This window comes from Harmonia axyridis, chromosome 6 (genome assembly GCF_914767665.1).
Source record: "Harmonia axyridis chromosome 6, icHarAxyr1.1, whole genome shotgun sequence".
Classification (NCBI taxonomy): Eukaryota; Metazoa; Arthropoda; class Insecta; order Coleoptera; family Coccinellidae; genus Harmonia; species Harmonia axyridis.
Window position 1 is genome coordinate 6,720,316 of NC_059506.1, and position 25,505 is coordinate 6,745,820.

Here is a 25,505-nt window from a genome sequence, read left to right on the forward strand (position 1 = left end):
CTGCCCTGTTTAACTCCCAAGGGAGTTATGACAATGTTTATAGTTACGGTAACTAAGCATTTATTCCTTTGTAATGTATCAGTATGAAATAAATGCTTTTTATTCCATTGAAGAATTTCGTGATAATTGTTCGCATATTTGAAAAATCATGTTGTATGTTATTTACTTAAGAAAATGTTTGCTGTTTTATGTACTGGTAATTTTGTTGAAGACTTTGTATATAAAATTATATTTATTGTATATTGTATTTGACCATATTGACTGTACAGGGTGGGCAAATAAGCCCACCGCTTACCTCGCTTATTTACCCACCCTGTACATATGAAATTATTTTTTTATAATCCAATTCTATTACATTTTAATTATAATTTTATGACGTGTCAAGACTCTTTTATTGAGTGGATGATGAATAAATCTAAACGGAGGAAAACAACGTCATCCCAGATGAACAATACGGCTTCAGAACGGAATACTCGACAGAGCAGCAAATCCTCAGGCTAACGGAATCCGTGATCCATAACATCAACAGGAAACATATATGTACGGCGTTCGACAAAATGTGACACGATGGTCTAATATACAAGATGAACCAAGCAGGCATAAATTCAAATCTCATCAAGTTAATAAAAGTTACCTCACTTCCCGGATCTTCCAAGTAAGAATCGGAACTTGTAACTCAGTAAAAACCCCAATTAAAGCTGGAGTACCACAAGAAGGAGTACTCTCGCCGAAGTTGTACAAAATTTTCTCGTCGGACATTCCAAGATTTTTCAAAGAAGACGTAAAAATTTTCACCTATGCTGTGACACTGCTGTGCTTGCCCATTCAAGGAATATGAACCTTAGTGGAAGATACCTTCAGACAGCCACAGACAACATACTGAATTGGATGGAAAAATGGTATGTAAATGTTTATCCGGCAAAATCACAAGCAATTGTCTTCAGCAGAAAATCAGGTCTCCCAACGAACCAAATTGAAATAAATGGGGAAAAGATCCCATGGATTAACAGAATCAAATACCTCGGTGTGATCTTTGACCGCAAACTGACGTGGAAAGATCACATCGACGCAATCAGAAAGAAAGTCAGCCAGAAAAATGTACAACTTCATCCCCCATTAGCGAGAAATAGTCGGCTGAGCCTGGATAACAAACTAAGATTATACAAGGTTGTTATTATACCAAGCATTTTATACTGCTCCACAGCATGGGGTCAAGCTCAAAAGTGCCACAAAAATAAATTAGAAATACTGCAGAACAAAATCCTAAGAAAAATAACAGATGCCCCTTGGTTCATCCGAAACACCGACATTAGACAAGACCTGAATATGGACACGATATCGAAGTAAATAAAACTCCGAAATAGAAAGCTGCTAGATAAACTTGAATTCCACTCTAATAAGACTCTGGAAGATGCCCTTAACTATGATCCGCAAGACTTCTCGAAAATAAAGCGCCCCAAGCTAGCGCTTATAGAAAACGGAGAAGAGAGCTAAACTCCGTCTCAATATGCGTGTGAGACTCCAACACGCAACAATAATGACTAAGGATAAAAGTGTTTTACACTATATCTGCGCACGCGCAGATGAAAAACCCCATAACTCGAGAACGGCCATCCCGATTTGGACGAGATGGGGCACATCGAACAGCTGAGGTTTAGCCCTTTCTTTTCGAGCCCATGCGCATGTGCGCAGACGCTCTTGAAATGATTTCCTCAATGGCTCGTCTGAATTACTGCTAACCGAGGGGAGGATACTTTTCTGAGGTTTTTATACTTTCTTTTACCACCAGTTCACGATAGTGTCATGAATACGCAAAATCCACACTGCCCCAGCCAAAGTATGTTGCTCCATGTACACTAACACCAACTAAAAGTGTAATTCCACAAAATCGGCCATAGCAACTGGCCTGGAGTTCCTTTTTGAGAGGTTCAAAGACACCCATGCAACCGAGGTCGTTGGGTGTCCGCCCTGGTGCTCTGCGACTGCGTAGTAATGATAAGACCTTATTTTCAAATTTGCGGACATGGCATTTCTTCGTCCAAGCAGGGAAATAGTCAACACCATCACAAGGACGAGAGTGAGTAAAAATTGGCAATAATCCGGATGATAGATAGATAGATAGATAATGCTTCTTTATTTCAAATAAACAAATACAATGTTATACAAAGAAAAAATTTAAGTGAAATGACGTCATACATTTACAGGCCCTATACCGCCCCTTCGAAATATTCTGCCTGACTATATGGCTCTAACATTACTAATAAATTCTTTATTCTATTCCTGAATAGTTTGTAATCTGTTATACATTTAATTTGAGGAGGACCAGGCAAAAAAGTAAAGTATGTGCCCCATTTTGCTAGGATTAGATTCCTCCCCAGACAACATTGATTTAGTTTTGAGGACACTCGAAATGATATTTGGTAGACCTGACCAAATCATCGAGGGGCTCATCACGAAGGTGAGAAATCTTTCACCAATTAGAGAAAACAACATGGACACTTTGATTCACCTCTCCAATCATGTTTGCTGTCTCGTGGCTACGATCAAATCATTGGACCATTTTGAACACCTCCAAAATCCGCAAATACTACGAGAATTGGTTCAGAAACTACCTTATTCGTAAAAACTCCAATGGGGAGAAGAAATTATGAGAAAAAGGGAAACGACAAATCTGAACGACTTTTCCATCTGGATTAATGAAAAGGCAACTGCAGCGTGTTTTGTCAATAGTTCCAATAGTCTCAAGATAGAAACAAAACCAAAAATTCAGTTCTCTTCAAGACGACAAGAAACTACTTTGATTTCGACAGATATAAAAAATCATGACGAGAAATGTAAATATTGTGCAGTAAAAGGACACAAAATAGAGAATTGTTCGAAAATGTCCTCTGACGACGTTGATACAAGATGGGCGGTTATTACAAAACAGAAACTTTGTTTTTCATGTCTCCTGATCACCAGACCATGAAATGCAGAGGAAGACGACAGTGTAACATCAATGGTTGTAAGCGTTCCCATCATCAGCTGCTTCATAAAGATACTCAAAGATCAATCGAAGATACTGATACCCATTCAACACAGACAGAATTTGAAAACAATGAGAACGTGCTTGCAGTTGGACATGGAGAAGGCAATGTTTTGTTGAGGATGGTGAAAGTGAAGTTGTATGGAAACAACACTGTTTTGGAGACCGTAGCTTTATGTGACGAAGCTTCTTCTGTGACTCTCGTAGACAAGTCAATAGCTAACAGATTGGGACTGAATGGCACACCTCAACCGCTTTGCATCCAATGGACTAACAATTTAGCCTCTCGCCATGAAGATTCAAGTTGTTTAAATATTGATATATCGGGAGTATTCGACGGAGCTAAGATTTTCAATATGAAAAATGTCAGAACAGTACAAAATTTAGCTCTCCCCATTCAAGAGATCCGAAAATCCGATTGGGAAAGGTATTCTTATTTGTCAGGAATTCCCTTCCACGAAATAGGAGAACGCCCTATGATTTTATTGGGTCAAGACAATGTACGCCTCACTGTAGCCAGAAAAGTTATTCAAAGCACCGACAATCTTCCCATTGCGACAAAAACCAATCTGGGTTGGATACTTCACGGAGGAAACTGTATCAGACAAGAAAAACAGGTATATTCCTTCCACATCTGCAGTTCTGGAATGTCCGACGATTCACTCCATGAAATGGTGAAACAATCTTTTACCACAGATGCCTTTGGAGTAGTTCCAATGAAAACGAACGTGAATAAAGCAGAACAGAGGGCTATGGAGATAATGAAAAATACAATCAGACGTGTAGGAAACAGATTCGAGATAGGGCTGCTGTGGAAGGAAAACAACATCCATCTCCCAGAGAGCAAAACAATTGCCATTCAGCGACTGAGATGCGTGGAGAAACAAATACAGAAGGATAGGGAATTTGGGAAGCGATACTCTGAGAAAATAAGAAGCTACGTCGAGAAAGGATATGCAAGGAAGTTGACTCCTGCAGAATGCAATGAAGAAGGTCCTCGATGCTGGTATTTGCCGCATTTCGGAGTAATTAACCCCAATAAGCCAAAGAAACTTCGTTTAGTCTTTGATGCCGCCTCAAAATCGAACGGAACCAGTCTGAATGATAATTTACTATCTGGCCCAGACTTGCTACAATCATTGGTGAAGGTATTGATTAAATTTCGACAAAGGAGAATTGGATTCTGCAGTGATGTCAGAGATGTGTTCCATCAAGTTATGGTAAGAAAGGAAGACCAAAGCTCCCAGAGGTTTTTATGGCGAGATGGGGATTCGAATCGACAATGGGACGTTTATGAAATGCAAGTTATGACCTTTGGTGCCACTTGCTCCCCAACCTTTGCCCAGTTCGTAAAAAATGTGAATGCTGAGGAGTTATCCAGCCAGAAAAATGTTATCGATGCTATAACAAAAAAACATTATGTAGACGACTATCTTGACTGTACCGATTCTGTAGAAGAAGCCTTGGAAACAATCTCCGAAGTGTCACGGGTTCAAAAATCAGGAGGATTTGAGCTTGTCAATTGGATATGCAATTCGGGAGAAGTCATAGAAAAACTGTCATCAGACGATTCAGTATTCAAGGACTTCTGTGTGGATTCGAATTCGACAATGCAAAGAGTACTTGGTCTTTCTTGGGATTCAAAATTGGATCTATTTTGTTTCAGAATTTCAAAATTCGAAGATAAATTTAGATATAGTAGACCAACCAAGCGACAAATTCTGAAGACGGTAATGTCAATATTCGACCCTTTAGGACTCATTGTGAATTTCACAATAAAAGGACGTATTCTCATACAAGACATATGGCGATCTGGGATTGGATGGGACGATAGTATAGACGAGGACCTATATCACACGTGGAAACTTTGGCAAAGCGATTTGAGACAAATAGAAAACATTTCCATCATAAGATGTTATTCTGTGAATATTCCTGAAGCCAATAAGATAGAACTGCATTTCTTTTGCGACGCTAGCAAGAAAGCATACGCAGTAGCACCCTATCTACGAGTTTTGACTAAAGACGAAATAGATGTAACTCTTGTTATGGCCCGAGCGAGAGTAGCTCCAACAAAACCCATTTCTATTCCACGTTTGGAGTTGCAGGCTGCGGTGATGGGAAGCAGGCTCGCAAAAACAATCAAGGACACTTTGGAGACAAAAATTGACGAAGTATTTTTATGGTCAGACTCTACTACGGTACTTTGTTGGATCAAAGGTGATGGAAGCAAATTGGGACAGTTCGAAAGTCACCGCATCGGAGAGATCCAAGAATTAACAAACATCAACAATTGGAATTGGATTCCCTCAAAGTTGAATTCGGCCGATATTGCCACCAGAACCTACAACAAAGACGACGGCAATAAGACGACCTACGCAAGTTGGTTTAAAGGTCCTGATTTCTTGTATGAATTGGACAAAACCTTATGGCCCAAGAAGAATATCGTGAGATTGGAAGATCTTCCATATGAAGAAATTGAAATAACAGCAGTTACTACAGAAGAAGAATCATATCTTCCTGACATCAACCGATTTTCAAAATGGACTCGGTTGATACGCGTTACTGCTTGGATGTTGAGATTCGTAGATATTCTTCTGGACAGACTGAGAAGAAGCAACAGAGTTTTTCTTGGGCAGTTGGAAGTTTCCGAGATTCAAAAATCTGAAACCCTTTGGAATATCAATGACATAGTCATCATTGTTGAAGAAAATTGTCCAAGAAGACAGTGGAAGTTAGGAAGAGTAGAGACACTTTATCCAGTCCCTGATGGACGAGTTCGAGTAGTGAGTGTCAGAACTAGTAACGGAGTATTCAAGCGCCCGGTTGCAAAGTTGTGCAGAATCGAGATGGAAGATGGCTAGAGTGAGAGAAGCTGAAACTTCTTCACGGAGGGGAGAAAATGTTGCTCTTCACTCTGTACTATATGTATTATTTCATATAGTTAGATCAGAGTCAGTGTTTTTAACATAAAATAGTTTTTGACATAAGATTTTTGGAAGTAGTTTGTCAATTCAATTGTGAAGAATATTTGTCGAATTAAAGTTAAAATTGAACACAACTACAGACATTATTTGATAAAAAGACGACGTAACAGTAACCCCTTCAAAATCGACACCTAACCCTCACCGAAATTTTTTCATCTGCGCAAGCGCAGATGAAAACCCCTATAACTGGAGAACGGCTCGTCCGATTTGAATAATTTGAATTTGAATATTATGAATCCACAACCCCCAAATATGTATTCTCTCATAAAGTTGCATAAAGAAAACCGACCTATCAGACCAGTAGTTTCATTTGTTACAGCACCTTCATATAAATTGTCGAAAGAACTAATTAAAATCATTCAAAAAGAAACAAATTTCCAAGGTGAGGTAGCCATAAAAAATTCATATCACCTCATAGATAACATAAAAAATATACATATCCCGAACAATGCCAAACTCATTTCTTTCGACGTGCAAAATTTGTTTCCTAGTGTACCGGTTAAACAAACCATAAAACTGGTAGATATGTTATTGGTGAAAAGGAGGTCAAACCCAGTTATAAAACAAGAGATTATGGAAATCTTGAAGGTTTGTCTGGGCCAAAACTACTTTTTGTTTGATGACATATTGTACGAGGACGATGAAAGTTTAACTATGGGAAATCCGCTTAGCCCGATTTTAGCCGAAATATTTATGGACTTCCCAGAAACTAAAATCCGAGAGAGCCCTTTCTACAAATGGTTCATTTATTGGTATCGTTACGTAGATGACATCCTAGCACTATTTACCGGTACCAAGAGACAACTCGCGATGTTTTTAGAATTCATAAATTCATTATCTCCTACACTAAAATTTACATATGAAGAAAAAAAAAGAAGGAAAAGAAAATAAAATAATAGTATCAATTTTCTTGACTCAAAAATCACGAAAATTAATAATAAACATGATTTTTCAATTTTCCGAAAACCAATATACACAGATCTCACAATTCATTCCTCCTCTAACCACCCATATGCTCAAAAATTAGCAGCTTATAATGCATTATTTTCAGATTGATCAACAAACCCAAGACACATGAGAACTTTGATATTGAACTTAATACAATAAAACAGATTGCACTTCAATGGTTTCAATCCATCTATCATTAACAAATTACTTAACCGAATGCAATTAAAAAAATCTATTTCACTTGTATATCCAACAATTCCACAAGATAATAAATATATTTCCCTTTCATACATTGGACATAAATCTGAAAAAATAGCAAGATACCTAAAGAAAAATAATAATTACCATATTTCATTTAAAACTAGAAACTCATTAGGAAATTTAATAAAAAACAATAAAGATAAAGTCGCTAAAGATAGAAAGTCTGGAGTCTATAAGTTGAATTGTGGTACTTGCCCATATGTATACATTGGTCAAACAGGAAGATCATTTGGGACTAGGATAGGAGAACATCAGAAAGCATTCGTTAGCGGAGCTTGTAATTCAACATATGCAGAACATCTGTTAGAGACCGGGCATGATTTCGACAACAATTTCGAAATTTTGCACGTAGAAAATAAGACCCTAAAATTGAACTTACTTGAAGCAATGGAGATAAATAGGTACCATAAAAAACAGATTCTCCTCAACGACCAAACGGACCAAAATAATCTCCCTTACTCAACCTGTTTTGAAACCCAAGAATTTCCATGATTTTATTATATTTCACACCATATTTTTTCAACTATTTAAAGAACTGTATCCCAAATATGTAGTTAGTTACCATGCTCACCTGACGAAGTCATGTTATCATGACGAAACAATTGTTGTGAAAATAAATATATAAAGCGGAAATAAGTTATTTTACTTTTTAATCATCAAGATGAATTTCCGACAAGTAAAGACTGAGACAATCAAACACTCATCGTGAAACATTTGATCGAAGTCGATTTCATGGCTCTCTGTGTTTTCGTCCGATTTTCGTGGGTTTATTGACGAGATAAATTCCCAAAATTATAGAAAGTGTAGCTGGGTGTCGACAGTTTTGTGGTGGAGAATATTTTTCTGATCGGTGTAGTAAATGGACATAAATCATAAATACCTAATAAACATTTTCTTGAGGTTGGATTGTGAATTCACGGAATTAACATGCCAGCGAATTGTTTCTCATGTGGTACACCGGTGGGCAGAAGTAAGCCGGCTGTTCGTTGTTTTTTGTGCGATAATGAAGTACATCTTAGTTGTCTGGGGATTCCTTCGGATGTGCTGAAGTCGTCCGAACACAAAGGAGGGATGAAATGGGTGTGTGACAGTTGCTGCCCAGGTGATAAGGAGGTGCCACGTAATAAGTGAGAAGGATAAGTCTTTGCCATTTTTGGACGTTACTGTGAGCAGAGGAGAGGATGGCTCATTGATTACCAACTGGTATAGGAAACCAACTAGTTCTGGACGTATTTTAAACTATCATTCATGTTGCAGCTTCACATATAAAGTTTCCGCCATAAAGAATCATATTTACAGGGCTATAAATTTGAGTGACCGCTCTTTTCATGAAGATAATTTGAAAATAATGAGAGACATTCTAAAGCTGAAAAATTATCCAAAGTCCTTGAGTGATAAAATTATTGCAAACAGCAGCGCTGCTGATAGACAGTTACGTCACAATGTAAAAAATGAAGATGGGGAAAATAGAGTATACATAAAATTTCCATTCATCCCTGGATTTACTAATAAAATTAATATACTCATAAATTAGATTTATAACAATGTGAAATTGGTTTCTTACAACATTTCAACTTGCAGTAGTTTGTTTGTTTTCTAGATTGAAGGATGTCGACCCCATAATGGATCGCAGTGAATTAATCTACAAGATTCCGTACGACAATTGCTCAAAATGTTATATAGGTCAAACAAAACAACTTTTAAGAAACAGAGTAAGACAGCATAAATATGATTGTCACGAAAAATTCGAGTCCAAGGATGCCAAAACAACCCTTGCAGCTCACTATTTTAATGAAAAACATCAATTTAATTTTCAAGCTGTCACTGTGCTGGATGTGGAAAGTAATTATATAAAACGAAACCTTAGTGAAATGCAAAGATTAAGGAGAGAAAGATAGGAAACGAAGCGACTAAGACGACGCCAGCGACGGCTGGTGTTTCAGTTGTAAACAAAATTGGTTAAAATATTATTACGGAGGCTATTTATAAACTGCAAAGTAAAACTGAAAGAGTTTTTGACGTTTTTGTCAGAAAACGTTGAAATCACATTTCTTCAAACATCTTTTGGGCAAAGATTAATCTAATCTAATCTTTGCTTTTGGGTTAAATCTTTGTTTGTAAACGTGCTGTGTTTTTTTAGTCTTTGGGTGATGTCTTGTGGCATATTACAAGGACGTTATAGTAATTGTTGTGGTTATTAAGCACACGTGTTATTGAACTGTTCATCAAAGATTAATATTAATTTGCTGTTCTTGTCAAGATGAGTCGTGGTTCATATTGTTTGGTATTAACCTGCCCGAACAATAAAAATAAAAACCCAAAGCTCGCGTTTTTTACATTACCGAAGGACATGAAAATGTAAGTTTGAGTAGTCAATTCAATATAACAAAATCATCTAATTTCTATTATTATTCAGTGCCAAAAGATGGATCGAATTCTCTGGACGCAAAGATCTTGACCTGGGTGCTTCGAAAGACTATAGAATGTGTAGTGAGCATTTTACAGAAAACCAGTTCAAATGTATAAATCCACGGACATTGCTTTGGCGTGGAAGTATTCCTCATGTGAATGAACCTAAATCAGATGTTCTTCCTGAATCAGAGTCTGAGATGATCATCCATGAAGAAACTGTTCAAACGGATCAAAACGTACCTCTATCTAATATTGGTGAGTTTTTCCTGTTATTAATTGAATCACAAATGTATAGATTAAATATTACACAAAGGAATTGAAAACTGAGTGACATTGAATTTCTTTTTTTGTAGAAAGATTCTGCGGTTGCTGTGAAATCAAATGATAATTTTAGAAAAAAGGACACATGAATGCAAATCATGCAATCAGATGAAATTGTTTTTCGTTTTTCTAGATGTTACACTGGAATCAGAAGGTTTCATAGAAGCAACTAGTAGTTCGGCCACCCCCAAACGTAGTGGTAGTAAGCTGAGCCCCTTAACCAACCAGAGAATTAAAAGAATGAAGGCTTAAATCAATTCTTTGAAGTGCAAAATATTTAGGCGTAAAGTTCCCCACTGTTTTTGCAAAGGAACACCCATCGGGGCTACCAATAGAACAAATATCTCACGATACCTTTCCAAAGATGCTCATAATATTATTTTTGCTAAAGAGTTGAAAGCAAACTTTGCTAATAAATTCAACAGAAGATATGATGATGACTTGAAAGAAATGTGCTTGTTATGGTATTATGCTTCACCAAAGGGTTATAAAGCATTATCCAAATCACTCAACTTACCCACTGTTAGGACTTTGAGAAATTGGTAGGCGAAGCTTAAAATTTCTCCTGGTATAAGTCCAGCCATAGAGGAATCGCTCAAAATTCATTTTAAGAATTGTACAGACCAAAAAAGAAAAATATGCATATTAATTTTTGACGAAATTTCTCTAAGTGAAGAGATTCATTATAATAGGGCGACAGATAGAGTAATTGGAGTTGTTGATACTGGCAACATAAGGAGAAATGAGAAGGCTACGTCTGCACTTGTCTGTATGGTAAGGGGCATCGTTTATAATTGGAAATTCACTTTGGGGTACTGGTTTTTGGGCCGTACGGCCACAAATGCAATGTTCGTACTACAGCAGTTTGGAGAGTTGCCAGCTGATTCCTTAGCTACAGCTGAGTTTGTGAGTGATATGGATAAACTGTTTGATTGTTTGAATAGTAGCAAACTCGATACTGATTTACTGAATATGAGATATGCCATGAGTGATGGATCACCTCATGAGAAATTCATTTCAGAAATCAGGGACAATTTCAAAAATTCGAGGTTTCTACTATCTAAACGATCTATCCCTCCCTGCATTGATGGTTTTATCATAACAATTAACAGTGTCTTACAACTTGCAGAGGACTTGCGTTTGAATTATGGTGCTGCGAAATTATTGACAAGACATCTGAATCAAGATCCTGTGGAAAATCTATTCGCCACTGTAAGGCAACAACACGATTGTTGCCGGAACCCAAGTTCTTTGCAATTTGAGAATGGTCTGCGGCATACATACCTCACAAGTATTTCAAAGTTGTCAAGTCAGACAAATTGTGAAGATGACTTCTCATTTTCATTGAGAAAATTAAGTGAGTTGAGTGAGCTTTCCGAAACTCAAATAAACAGTCAACCTGAAGCATCTTTGTCTTGGAAAGCTATCGATAATATTGATGTTGACCTGCAGGATGAAAATGCCATATATTATGTTAGCGGATATATGGCAAAGAAATTTCTAAAATTGCATCCTTGTGAAAAATGTAAAAGTTTACTCGTGGACGATGAAAAAAAATTAACAGGTCAGCATCAATTGTTCACATATTTCAAACAGGGGGAATCACTGCCAGAATCTGAAGGATTGCTTTATGCTTCTCAAAGTTTTTATGAATATATAAAGAAGCTTGAAGTAATCCATAATGTGCACTTCTAGGACCTTCTACATAGTAGGCATATAGTGGGGGATCTAGTGGAAATAGTCAGAGGAAAAAATGAAATTTCATTTGATCTGTGTACACCAGAAGCCTCTGGCCATTTCCTCAAGATGTTTATGACTACACGTTATCTTTGGGGTGTTCGGTTCGAAAATCAAAATAAAATAAAAAAGTGAATACAAAAAATCAAAAACTCAGAAATCTATGCAATGAATAATGATTCACATTTAAGATTACTTATATATTACTTATTTTATTAATATATTCTTCTGTACATTGTATTATGTTTATTTAATTGAATTAAAAATTCCACTAATTTGATAAAGCATTTTTATTTAAATAATCTCTTAATATGATAATATTATAATATGGTATAAAAAATAGAAGCTACTAGTGAATGTGGAATACTGTGAAGATTTGAAATTCGCGCCAGATATAGATTTCCTTTTCGTTAGATGATTTCAGCGCCATCTGTTGTTTCAGTTATAGAAGGCCGAGCCTAAAAGTGGGTCGCTATTTAGCACTAGAGTTAGTACGGCGTTTCCTATCTTTCCCTCCCTAATCTTTGGTGAAATGATATACATTAATCTGAATGAAACTGTTAATTGCCGAACTGACACACAAAATTTGAGCTTAATATAAAACAACATTTTGAATCTTTTCAAAAACAGATATTTAACACCGTGAATCAGGATTCCAACATTCTAACAACATATTGCAGACTCGACCTGTAGTTGAACAGGTTCAAGAATAAGGTAAACACATCAGTTTAACACTCTCATTGATGGTGACAATTTGTATTGTAGAGGACGATCGATTTCATGGAAGATCACGACAAGATTCTCCAAATTGATGTTTATTTCTGTTTCAATTTGCTCAACAAGCTCATATTAAGATCTTTTATGTGGAAAACATAAGTTTTAACTTTAGTAAGGTTTTACGAGTTAATTGGTAGTGATTTAGTCAATTCCATAATAAGATAAAAAAAATAAATCGAATCTATGAATTTTAATATGTATTTAGATCAATATATTTTTATCATCTTTTATTGTATATGTGTGTTCAGAATTCGTTTCGAAGCAGTTTAAGAAGTTGATAATTTAGTATTAACTGAAGAAATGATTGTACTTTATTTAATCTTTGCAAATTTCTCTCTTGTAGCCCCGAAGAAGTGGAAATATATCCGCGAAACGTTGGCATTAGTTGGTTTTAGTTTTGGATAACCCACTTTCCTGAAATCCTGTGAAAATCAAATACAATATATTAACTATTGTGGAAAAAATCGCCACACAGCTTGGTATTCCAAATGTAGGAAATTTTATAGAAGGTTGCTATAGAATTCACTATATGCCAAAAGTTGAGACCTATCGTGATTGATGTAATGATATTATTCAGTAGAGATGTAACCGGGGAGATGGTTCGTTGAGAAAAGTCAGATTGACATAGTATATTTTGGTACTGAATTGGAAATACATCTTTGTAGTATTAACGTTTATTTAATTGAGATAAACTCACAACATGGCGCAGTCGGTAGGATATAAACATCTAATTTTTTTACTATCGTATCTGGATCAGTTTTTTCATCAGCTGTCAAATCCAATGTCTCCAAAACTTCATTAACCTCTTCTCCTAGACAATGTAATAGAACCGCCGCCTGGACCTCTTTCGGTTTTTCTTTACACCCTGTTGCAACTAAGTAAAGGGTGAAACTGTTCTTGAACTTCCGCCAGTTTGATCCCAAGTCCCCACTCATACTCATTGACGCTGGTTGCTTCAAAAATTCCATTTCTTCTTCCTTTGATTATAATAACGTAGCTTCGTTTCACGACTGCGCCATGTTGTGAGTTTATCTCAATTAAATAAACGTTAATACTACAAAGATGTATTTCCAATTCAGTACCAAAATATATATCGCGATATGGTCTATTGGCCATTTATGAATAAAGAAATATCTGACACTGTGGGAAATTGTTCTTCATGTCGTAGATTTCAAAACAGTAATCAGAGGGAACCTTTGTTAAGTAGAGATATTCCCACTCGTCCATGGCATACTGTGGCAGCTGATTTTTTTTATCTCGATGGAAAGCAATTTTTGTTGCTGGTAGATACTTACTCAAAATTTCCTGAAATTAGATGTTTAGATAATGATACAACCAGTAAAAGAGTAATTGATGCCGTAAAATCTGTTTTTGCTATTCATGGTAAACCAGATATTTTCTATAGTGATAATGGTCCACAATTCGCAAATTTTGAATTTCAGCAGTTTCTCAAAGAGTGGGAAGTTATTCATAAAACTAATTCGCCAACATATTCGCAATCTAATGGTTTCATTGAAAGACATGTACAAACAGTAAAGAAAATGTTTAAAAAGGCTTTATTTGATGGTAAAGATTTACATTTAACACTTCTGGAATACAGAAATACACCAATCGGTCGAGATACTCCATCTCCGGCACAACTTTTGTTTGGTCGCACTCTCAAAGGTCATGTACCTGTAAGAGAAAATCTTTTGAAGCCTAGGAATTATCATAAAAATATGAATAAAGTTTTCGTAAGTAATCAATATAAACAAAAATTATATTATAATAGAAATGTAAGAAACTTACCTCATATAAAAACTGGTGACCATGTAATGGTTCAATTTGGAAGTGTTTGGGAACCAGCATCAGTTATTAGAGTTGACATAAATAGACCTCGATCAATCGTTGTTAAATTAAATAAAAATGGTAGAATTTACTTGAGAAACAGAAGATTTTTAAAGAAAATTTTCTCAAATTTCTGCAGTGGCACATCTGATACAGAGTGTGATTTGTCTTGTAATGATAACGAAAATCAAAATATTGAGAATGAAGAAGTTAATGTGAATAATGATATTTTGGAAAATGAAAATGAACCAGGTGGAACACCAATAAGTGAAACACCAATAGGTGAAACACCATTAGGTGAAACACCAAATGCTGAAGAAGGGGGTAGTATATATAGAACTCGTTTTGGTCGTATTACAAGAAAACCTTGCTACCTTCAGGATTATATTTAATTTCAGTTCCGATGTTGTAAATGTAAATGTTCAAATGTGTTTTAATTTTGTTTATTTGAAAAGGGGAAGATGTAATGATATTATTCAGTAGAGATGTAACCGGGGAGATGGTTCGTTGAGAAAAGTCAGATTGACATAGTATATTTTGGTACTGAATTGGAAATACATCTTTGTAGTATTAACGTTTATTTAATTGAGATAAACTCACAACAATTGACATCAAGAACAAGTCTTACAGAGATGACTTTTTGCGAGCATAAACAGAAAATCAGAACGAGCGATATTGGTTTTGATGGGGTTGAAGAGACCATATACGTTAATGAAAGTCTATCCCTCTCTTACAGAAAACTATTCAAGTCAACTCGGCAGTTTTGTAGAGAGAACAATTACAAATATTGTTGGGTCCGGGATGGCAGGCTGTTAGTGAGGAGAACTGATTCCTCGAGGATTTTTCGCATTATTTTTGAAGCTGAGCTGAACAAGTTGCCAAAGAACTAGTACGAAGTAATACTATTTTTTTTCAGTAAATGTAATTCTTTTACATTTTTAGAAATGGCTTTCAATTTGACTTCATTTTACCAAAATTGTAGAGGACTGAGAACTAAAACGACAGAATTTCTTAATTCATCATGGAATAGCACTGCAGAAGTGATATGTGAGAATCGTGGCTCAAATCGACTATTAGCAGTTCGGAATTTATGTTTAGGAATTATAAAGTGTATCGAAAAGACAGATGTGATACGGGCAGTATTAAAAAAGACGAAGGGGGCGTATTCATTGGCGTTGCTGAATGCCTGCAGTGCTCACAGGTTTCGGAGGTCTGTCATTTGACCATGGTTGAGGACGTTTGGGTCAAGATTAGGCTCGGTGGAAATAGAAGTCTATTTATTGGTGTAAGTTACATCCCCCCAGATGCAACTTCTGAAGATTATGCGGGCTACTATGACGCCGTGACCATACTCATGACATTTTCCTCCTCATTGGCGACTTCAACCTACCACTTTTTTCCTGGACTGCGGATTTGAACGGGGAGCTTGTTTGTGATCATGTGCAGAGAGACTCGTACACCTTCTTCCGGAAATTCACAGTCCTGGAACATTGAATGATACAATGATAGAGAGACGAAATTAATATCGAATACCAAGAGAAGAAATAAACCCAACGGTCAACATCAAGAGAAGACATTCATACAAAATTCCTATTGAAATAAAAAAAAAATCAGACTTAAGAAAATATTGGATGCAAAGATTTTCTCTCTTCAATCGATTCGACGAAGGAATCAAGCTTGACGAGGGTAAGTTATAAATAATTTTCTTTTTATACTTTGGACATAAGTTATATTGGCATTCTCTGATCTCACTTTTTTTTACAGAGAGTTGGTATTCCGTCACTTCGGAGTTTATCGCCAGAAAAACTGCAGAGAGGTTGAAAACTGATGTCATAATTGATGGGTTTTGTGGAGATGGAGGAAATACCATACAGTTCGCCTTCACTTGTGAAAAAGGTAAGGAAGTAAAATGATATATGATTCATTCCGGAACTTCACAGTCCTGGAACATTGAATGATACAATGACAGAGAGACGAAATTCATATCGAATACCAAGAGAAGAAATAAACCCAACGGTCAACATCAAGAGAAGGCATTCATACAAAATTCCTATTGAAATAAAAAAAAACAGATTTAAGAAAATATTGGATGCAGAGATTTTCTCGCTTCAGTCGATTCGACGAAGGAATCAAGCTTGACGAGAGTAAGTTATAAATAATTTTCTTTTTATACTTTGAATATAAGTTATATTGGCATTCTCTGATCTCATTTTTTTTTTCACAGGGAGTTGATATTCCGTCACTCCGGAGTTTATCCCGAGAAAAACTGCAGAGAGGTTGAAAACTGATGTCATAATTGATGGGTTTTGTGGAGCTGGAGGAAATGCCAGACAGTTCGCCTTCACTTGTAACAAAGAAGATGGAGATGTGTTCATTGGAAAATTTGGACTAGGTAATCGAAACAGTAGAGGTGAAACTTTATCCAATTATCTCAACAAAGAAAGTTTATTCTGCCTGAACACATTCTTCAAGAAACCAAAATCACGCAAATGGACTTGGAGAAGCCCAGACGGCAACACGAAAAATGAAATTGACTTTATCCTCTCCAATAACAAAACAATATGCAAGGATGCGACAGTACTGAACAGATTTGATACTTGAAGTGATCACATGAAACAGAAAGAGGAGGAATATCAAAATGATCTACATCAGAAAGTAGCAAAGGTTATGCTGAACAACTAGGCATCGATGACTTGGCTGATAGAGTTGTGGGAGCGGTGAATACATCGATAAGGAAGATTTGTTCGAGGACGCAAGATACAAAAAGCCAGAATACAATTAGACTGTTGGAGCAGAGACGAAATACAACTGACAAAACTACAGACGAATATAAGAAGATCAATAGGCGAGTAAAAAAGGCAATAAGAAAAGATAACAGAGAATACAACTCAAAGCTTATAGAAGAAATGATAAAGGACAACCGCAAAATGAAGGTCCTACGTAGGAAACTCTCGAAAGGAAAAACCAAAATAATAAAATTGCGCAACAATAATGATGTCATAATACACGATAGAGAAGACATAATTCGAGCAGTCGAATCCTCCTATACTGACCTATATGTTAAAAGTGAGCTTAAGCCTTCGCGAATCGAGGAGTTTCAAGGTGGCGCAGAGGATGTTTGGGTGAGGATTGTTATGAACAATGTAAAAATTTTACTTTGTTGTGTTTATATTCCACCATCTGATTCGGATGCTGCATCACTTTTCCGAGAAAATTTATCTCAGGTTATGTTAAGATTGAGGGATCATAATGTGCTCATTCTGGGTGATTTCAATTTGTCGGGCATAAGCTGGTTTAAAAATAATATAAGTGGTATTTGCGAGGCTACAAATGTCACCAGAAGTCAGGAAGAACTCATTGACACATTTTCATATTTGGGATTATTACAATTCAATTCGATCACTAATTCCAGTGGTAGAATATTAGACTTGATTTTGTGTAACGCAGAACTAATAAGTAATGTTCATAGATGTGAAATACCGGTTGTGCCCGAAGATGGATATCACCCCTCTTTGGAATTTTTTGTGGAAATTAATGTTTGTGATTGGCTAAAAAATAACGATTCGATTTATAGGCTCAGCTACAGGCGTGCTAAATATGATTTAATTAATCGTTCTCTTTACGGAATTCCTTGGCCTGATTTACTTGATTGTAATGATGTTAACTTGGCTGTGGATACTTTTTATGATATACTTTATGATGTAATTGATCTTCTTGTACCAAAGACAAAAGTGAACAAACGTTTTCCACCTTATTACTCTTACGAGTTAATCAAACTAGTCAAGTTCAAAAATAAAATTCACAGAAGATGGAAAACTTATAAGAATCTATCCGATCAAATTGAATTTAAAGCTTTACGTTACTCGTGTAAAAGATTGTTTAGGCGTGATTTTGTGAAATACAAGCTTTCCATCGAAAGTGAGATGGCATTCGATCCAAAAATTTTTTTTAAGTTTATATCTGTAAAACACAAGGTTTTCAGCTGTCCTAACCACATGACATATGGTGAAAAAACTGTAAGCGGTGGCAAAAATATAAGTAATCTATTCGCGGTGTGTTAACGTTACATCAAATTGTAGAACTGACTTTGATGGAGAGCAAGATTTCAGCTCAGGTATCAATATTGATACCGTTTACGTTGAACGCGCTTTGTTATCCCTGGATGTTAATAAGAGTCCAGGGCCAGATTCTATTTCCGCATTGTTCATTCGATCATGTACTGTGTCTATTTTTGAATCTTCGACTATAATCTATATATGTATATATAAAAATGAATCCCTTTTTCCCTTGGTCACGGCATCACGCGTGAATGGCTGGACCGATTTCACTAATTCTTTTTTTGTTGTATTTGTTATTATTCGGAGAAGGTCCTTATGTAAGACAAAATTACGGAAGTTGCATAATTCACGTAGTTGACATTGAATCAAAGAAACGTAGTTTATAATGTTTATATTCTCTTTGCAAATAAATCAGTCAGAGCCGCCTCCGTGGCGTGGTCGACAGAGATCTCGTGAGGGCATGGATGGTTACGGGTTGTTCAAGTCTTTGAGAAAAAATAAAAATTGTATGTTGACATAAGGATGAATGCGAGTGTGAATTATATGTGAGAAAATTAGGAGAAACCCAACAAATTTGTGACTGGGTACATAACAAAAGGTTGAGCCCAACAAGCGAGAAAAAATGAATGAATGAATATCGGTCGGAGTTGGTCTGTGGTCGGAGTTATAATAATAACAATAATAATAACAATAATCTTTATTTTGAGGAATAACCTGAGTACATAAATAAGCAAATTATTAAACAAAATTGATGTCATAAATCAAGAATCGGTGAGCGCTATGCCAGTCTCCCCAACAAATACTCTTCCACTGTATACGGTTCACGGTCCATCAGCAACGTATGGACCTCTTTTTTAAACCTATTAATAGAACCAGCTATTTTTATTTTATTTGGCAATCTGTTGAACAACCTTAAACAGCTATACAGGGCAGTCTTTTTCGTCATCGTTAGGTGATGGATTGGGTATGAATAGTTATTTGTTCTTGTTTCATAAACATTTTGGGGTTCATACTCCTTAAAAAGTTCCCTATTTTTATAGAAGAACAGCAGGCATTCCTGGATGTACACTCCACTCAGGGTCAGGATTTTTGCTCTTCTAAAATGCCCTCTGCATGACTCTCTGTATCCTATTCCTGCCATGGTTCTAATGACCCGTTTTTGCACGACAAAGAGTTGTTTGATGTCTCTGCTATTTCCATAAAAAACTATCCCATATCGGAAGACTGACTCGAAGTTAGCATGGTATACCATTTTAATCGTAATGTCATCTACATATCTCCTCAGGATACGTATGCAGTAGCTCACCCTATTCAATTTATCAATAGTTTCCTCGACGTGGCAGTTCCAGCTCAGACAGCAATCAAGAGTCATACCCAAGAATTTGGTGCTGTTTGTCAACTTCATTTTTTCCTTGTTCAATACGATCTCCGTAGGTAGCGCATAACCAGGGCGATTTGTTCTGATTATCATCGCATTCGTCTTCTCGTCATTGAGGAATAGTTTGTTTGAACTAAACCATTCTTTCATTTGTTTCAGTATGTTGTCAGCTGAATTAAGTAGGTCTGGAAAGAGTTTTTGTCTGATAAGGATATTCGTGTCATCTGAGTAGTTAGTAAGACTGAAACAGTCAGTTTCCTCCAAGATTTCAGCAATGTATAACTTTTAATAAGAAGTTATCTACATAATTCATTTACCATTTCTTAGTGTATTCTTCACGATGGTTTCTACAGGATAATTTGTGGTGTGTGTTTAGGGCATGGATGTTTAGTGGTTGTTCAAGTCTTTGAGAAAAAATAAAAATTGTATGTTGACATAAGGATGAATGCGAGTGTGAATTATATGTAATACATGTGGGAAAATTAGGAGAAATCCAACAAATTTGTGACTGGGTACATAACCAAAGGTTGAGCCCAACAAGCGAGAAAGAATGAATGAATGAATATCGGTCGGAGTTGGTCTGTGGTCGGAGTTAAAATAGGAAGATACCTACATACTTCATTTACCATTTTTTAGTGTATTCTTCACATTGGTTTTTACAGGATAATTTGTAGTGTGTGTTTTTTTTCTGAAGTGTTTGTTCAACAAGGTTAGTCAAATTAATATAGTGTTGGAAAATTTTGATAGACCATTTCCATACTTTCACAAAAAAATAGGTACTATAGTCTTTTTCTTATTTTCAGTTGAATTTTTGTTTCTAAAAATGACGGCAATTAGACGTACAAACTTAAGTCGCAGAACCCGTAAAGAAATGCAAGAGCAAGTCAAACTGATGAGCAACGTGAAACGCGGAATGAAGTTGAACGGAATCGTTGGAACCGGAACCAACAAAATAGAAGTGTTGCGTTTAACCCCTATAGAGCTGCATTTAATTATAACAAAGAAATTGACTACAGTACACTGCATATCGTTGCTATTGGACCAATAAACGTTGTTGGTCAATATTGCAAGGCATTTAAGTTTAAAAATGAAGCCCCTGCATTGTGTTGCTCGAACTTAATAAAGAAATTAACTTAATTCAGATAAAAAGGTTACAGAAATTTCTTGATTATAGGGCGGTACGAAGTTCGCCGGGTCAGCTAGTATTCAATAAATCTCTCAAATCTGGGGTTTTCCCGAATCGTAGGAAGTTGGCATGTGTCGTTCCTATCTTCAAGGCTGGAAGTAGGCTATCGGTAGAGAATTATAGACCAATAAGTAAACTCTCTATTTTTGCTAAAGTGTTCGAGTCCCATTTATTCCATCTTGTCAAATCCCAGATTATTCCCGAGCAACATGTTTTTTTCAGGGGTCGTTCCGTTGAAACTAACCTGGTCAATTTTACTGAATTCTTGCTGGAGGGTCTGGATGAGGGGGTTCAAGTGGACGTCATTTATACAGATTTTAGTGAGGCTTTTGATAAGATATGTATCGGTAGACTTCTTGGAAGGTTGTATGGAGTTGGGGTCTGTGGGTCTCTCCTGCGGTGGTTTGAGTCTTATCTCAGAAATAGATCGCAATACGTCTCTGTGGAGGGTTTCGAATCACGGTACGTGTCGGCTTCATCGCGGGTTCCCCAGGGCTCCCATCTGGAGCCGTTATTATTTAAAATATACATAAATAATATAATAAAAATATTTAAATTTTGCGAAATACTATTATTCGCACATGATTTGAAAATGTTCATGAAAATCAGGGACTCCCGTGACTGCCTGCGCCTTCAGAATGGTATCGACTCTTTCATGAAATTTTGCGGAAGGGCTAATCTCTTCACAAATATGACCAAATGTCGTGTGATTACTTTCTCGAGGAGGAACGATCCAATAATGTTTCCATACTTGTCGCTGAACACACCGCTGATGCGTTCAAGTCATGTACGCGATTTGGGTGTTACTTTTGATTCTCATCTCAAATTTAACCTACATATCGACAATATCGTAACAGCGTCAAGCCGCATGCTCGGTTTCATATTGAGACAGAGTCGTTCGTTTTGCAATTATAAATTTTCCATTACCCTTTATTACGCTTATGTGTTCAGCAAGTTGAATTTCGCTTCCATTGTATGGAACCCCCAATATAACACTTATATAGACCGAATTGAGAGGGTTCAGATGAGATTTCTTCGTTTTCTGGGTTCAAAGTGTGGTCTACGGTTGAATAGAGGAGATCCAGAAAATTATGTATTAAGGTTGAAACACTTTAATATGATTAGTTTGCAGAATCGCAGAATTATGAGTGGCGTACTCTTCGTAAATAAGCTATTAAGTAATCAATTGGAATCATCGTCACTCTTATCGCGAATCAACTTTCATGCTCCTTCGAGGAGATTCAGACAGCTGGAAACCTTCGTCTTGCCTTTGAGGCATACTAACAGCTCCAGGATTATTCCCCTATTATTAGAATGCTTGGTCGTTGTAACAGTTTCAAGGATCTAGTGGATGTAATTGGTCACAGCCACGAATATGTCAAAAGATGTTTGGGTAACCACTTCAGAGGTATCTCTACTTAATTGATCGTTTTTTTTGTTTATTTTCGCTGAATCATTTTTTTCCCTTTTTTTAAGAAAGATCACAAGTATTATGGAGGATAAAAATTGTTTAATTGAATATCAAAATTTTGTTCTCTCTTTTGTAGGTATTTGCACTTTCCCTTTTTTAAAGAAAGATCACAAATAGTTATGAAGGATAAAAATTGTTCAATTGAATATCAAAATTTTTTTTTTTTTTTGTTTCTATGTACTATGTACAATCTGGTACTTTGGAAGGATTGTTTCATTCCTATCTACATGGTTTTGTGTAGAGAAATCAGTACTCGAAAGTCGAAGTCAGAGTTCACCATCACAGTAGCTGCCGAGTATCCTGTGTCATGAGTGAAAAGTGTTTCTGTGTAGCGTTTCCCTCCCTCAAGAAAGAATTTGCTTTTTGTAGTTTTAAGTTATCTATCTTTCCCTCCATTTTTCGAAAATTAGTTGAAGACATTCAAGGGATCGATGGTGAAGATATGATTGGACTGATGATGTTAAACTCTTCTGATGAAACAGTCATAGATACTCATTTGTATAATTTAAATAGTTAATAGTTGATTTATATCCTTTCTCAAAATGAAATATGAAATTGTATTTTTTGAATTATAGAAAGTGTTTGAGTAAATAAAAAATGTAAGTATTTGCACTTCTGTGAATCAATGTTAATTAGTGGACATTGTTTTGGGTATTAATTTACCTGTATATGTTCTTGTAATGAATAAATAAATAAAGAAATAATAAATATATTGGTCAAGATCACGGAACTCGGCGAACAAGTTGAACATCATGAATGTCGCCTCTGAAGATCTTCCTGATATTACAGAGGATGAATTTAGAAAAACTTTATCTCAAATGAAAAACAATAGATGCCCAGGAGAACATCGAGTGACTGCAGAAATGCTGATATGTGGCGGAGGAGCACTTGGAGAAAAAATCAGAATATTCCTGAATAAGTGCCTATCTACCGGCAAAATACCTACTAGTTGGTGTAATTCGGAGGTTGTGCTTCTATTCAAAAAGGGCGAAAATACAGATATATAAAATTATAGACCTGTTATCACACCTATATAAGCTCTTCATGAAAGTTATATTGGCATTCTATGATCTCACTTTTTGTCACAGAGAGTTGGTATTCCGTCACTCCGGAGATGCCAGAAAAACTGCAGAGAGGTTGAAAACTGAGCTTGTTTGTGATCATGTGCAGAGAAACTCGTACACCCTCTTCCGGAACTTCACAGTCCTGAAACATTGAATAATACAATGACAGAGAGACGAAATTCATGGAGAATCCCCCGAGAAAGTCCTGGAACATTGAATGATACAATGATAGAGAGACGAAATTCATATCGAATACCAAGAGAAGAAATAAACCCAACGGTCAACATCAAGAGAAGACATACAAAATTCCTATTGAAATAAAAAAAAATCAGATTTAAGAAAATATTGGATGCAAAGTTTTTCTCTCTTCAATCGATTCGACGAAGGAATCAAGCTTGACGAGGGGAAGTTATAAATAATTTTCTTCTTATACTTTGAATATAAGTTATATTGGCATTCTCTGATCTCACTTTTTTTTACAGAGAGTTGGTATTCCGTCACTTCGGAGTTTATCGCCAGAAAAACTGCAGAGAGGTTGAAAACTGATGTCATAATTGATGGGTTTTGTGGAGATGGAGGAAATACCATACAGTTCGCCTTCACTTGTAAAAAAGGTAAGGAAGTAAAATGATATATGATTCATTCCGGAACTTCACAGTCCTGGAACATTGAATGATACAATGATAGAGAGACGAAATTCATATCCAATACCAAGAGAAGAAATAAATCCAACGGTCAACATCAAGAGAAGACATTCATAAAAAATTCCTATTGAAATAAAAAAAATCAGATTTAAGAAAATATTGAATGCAAAGATTTTTCTCTCTTCAATCCATTCGACGAAGGAATCAAGCTTGACGAGGGTAAATTATAAATAATTTTGTTTAATACTTTGAATATAAGTTATATTGACATTCTCTGATCTCATTTTTTTTACAGAGAGTTGGTATTCCGTCACTCCGGAGTTTATCGCCAGAAAAACTGCAGAGAGGTTGAAAACTGATGTCATAATTGATGGGTTCTGTGAAGCTGGAGGAAATGCCATACAGTTAGCCTTCACTTGTAACAAAGAATATGGAGATGTGTTCATTGGAAAATTTGGACTAGGTAAGCGAAACAGTAGAGGTGAAACTTTATCCAATTATCTCAACAAAGAAAGTTTATTCTGCCTGAACACATTCTTCAAGAAACCAAAATCACGCAAATGGACTAGGAGAAGCCCAGACGGCAACACGAAAAATGAAATTGACTTTATCCTCTCCAATAACAAAACAATATGCAAGGATGTGACAGTACTGAACAGAAATGATACTTGAAGTGATCACAGAATGGTGAGAGCAAAGCTTGTCATTAACATCAAAGCCGAGAGGAGCAAGCTTCTGAAGAGAAAATGCTATCCAACCTTTGACATCATGAAACAGAAAGAGGAGGAATATCAAAATGATCTACATCAGAAAGTAGCAAAGGTTGAAGCTGAACAACTAGGCATCGATGAATTGGCTGATAGAGTTGTGGAAGCGGTGAATACATCGATAAGGAAGATTTGTTCGAGGACGCAAGATACAAAAAGTTCCCGGTAAGGCCAGAATACAATTAGACTGTTGGAGCAGAGACGAAATACAACTGACAAAACTACAGACGAATATAAAAAAATCAATAGGCGAGTAAAAAAGGCAATAAGAAAAGATAACAGAGAATACTATAATGCAAAGCTCATAGAAGAAATGATAAAGGACAATTGCAAAATGAAGGTCCAACGTAGGAAACTCTAGAAAGGAAAAACCAAAATAATAAAATTACGCAACAATAATGATGTCATAGTACACGATAGAAAAGACATAATTCGAGCAGTCGAATCCTTCTATACTGACCTATATTGGTCTAGATCACGGAACTCGGCGAACAAGTTGAACATCATGAATGTCGCCTCTGAAGATCTTCCTGATATTAGAGAGGATAAATTTAAAAAAACTTTATCTCAAATGAGAAACAATAGATGCCCAGGAGAAGATGGAGTGACTGCAGAAATGCTGATATGTGGCGGAGGAGCACTTGG

The 25,505-nt window shown here is 36.2% G+C and overlaps 2 protein-coding genes and 2 long non-coding RNA genes across 5 annotated transcripts; 3 read left to right on the forward strand and 1 right to left on the reverse strand.

The window, feature by feature from the left end:
• The first annotated feature begins 2,907 nt into the window (after nt 1–2,907).
• LOC123683018 lies at nt 2,908–5,886 on the forward strand. The gene has a single exon (XM_045621917.1). It carries the CDS (start codon nt 2,908–2,910, stop codon nt 5,884–5,886), a length of 2,979 nt encoding a protein of 992 aa, XP_045477873.1.
• A 3,371-nt stretch (nt 5,887–9,257) lies between these two features.
• LOC123682691 (52 kDa repressor of the inhibitor of the protein kinase-like) lies at nt 9,258–10,788 on the forward strand. Its single transcript, XM_045621456.1, has 3 exons — nt 9,258–9,576; nt 9,635–9,885; nt 9,984–10,788. The coding sequence occupies exons 1-3, from the start codon at nt 9,479–9,481 to the stop codon at nt 10,013–10,015; spliced, it is 381 nt and encodes a 126-aa protein (XP_045477412.1). The 5' UTR covers nt 9,258–9,478; the 3' UTR covers nt 10,016–10,788.
• Nucleotides 10,789–14,005: 3,217 nt separating this feature from the next.
• LOC123682700 lies at nt 14,006–14,398 on the reverse strand. Its single transcript, XR_006747854.1, has 2 exons — nt 14,254–14,398; nt 14,006–14,139 (listed from the first exon to the last, which is right to left on the reverse strand). It is a non-coding gene; the product is annotated as an uncharacterized LOC123682700 (long non-coding RNA).
• A 577-nt stretch (nt 14,399–14,975) lies between these two features.
• LOC123682699 lies at nt 14,976–25,360 on the forward strand. 2 transcript variants are annotated; one of them, XR_006747853.1, is made up of 6 exons: nt 14,976–15,181; nt 15,235–15,978; nt 16,057–16,179; nt 23,653–24,054; nt 24,108–24,312; nt 24,389–25,360. It is a non-coding gene; the product is annotated as an uncharacterized LOC123682699 (long non-coding RNA). The 2 variants fall into 2 exon arrangements; XR_006747852.1 differs by having other exon boundaries at nt 23,653–24,312.
• The last annotated feature ends 145 nt before the right edge of the window (nt 25,361–25,505 follow it).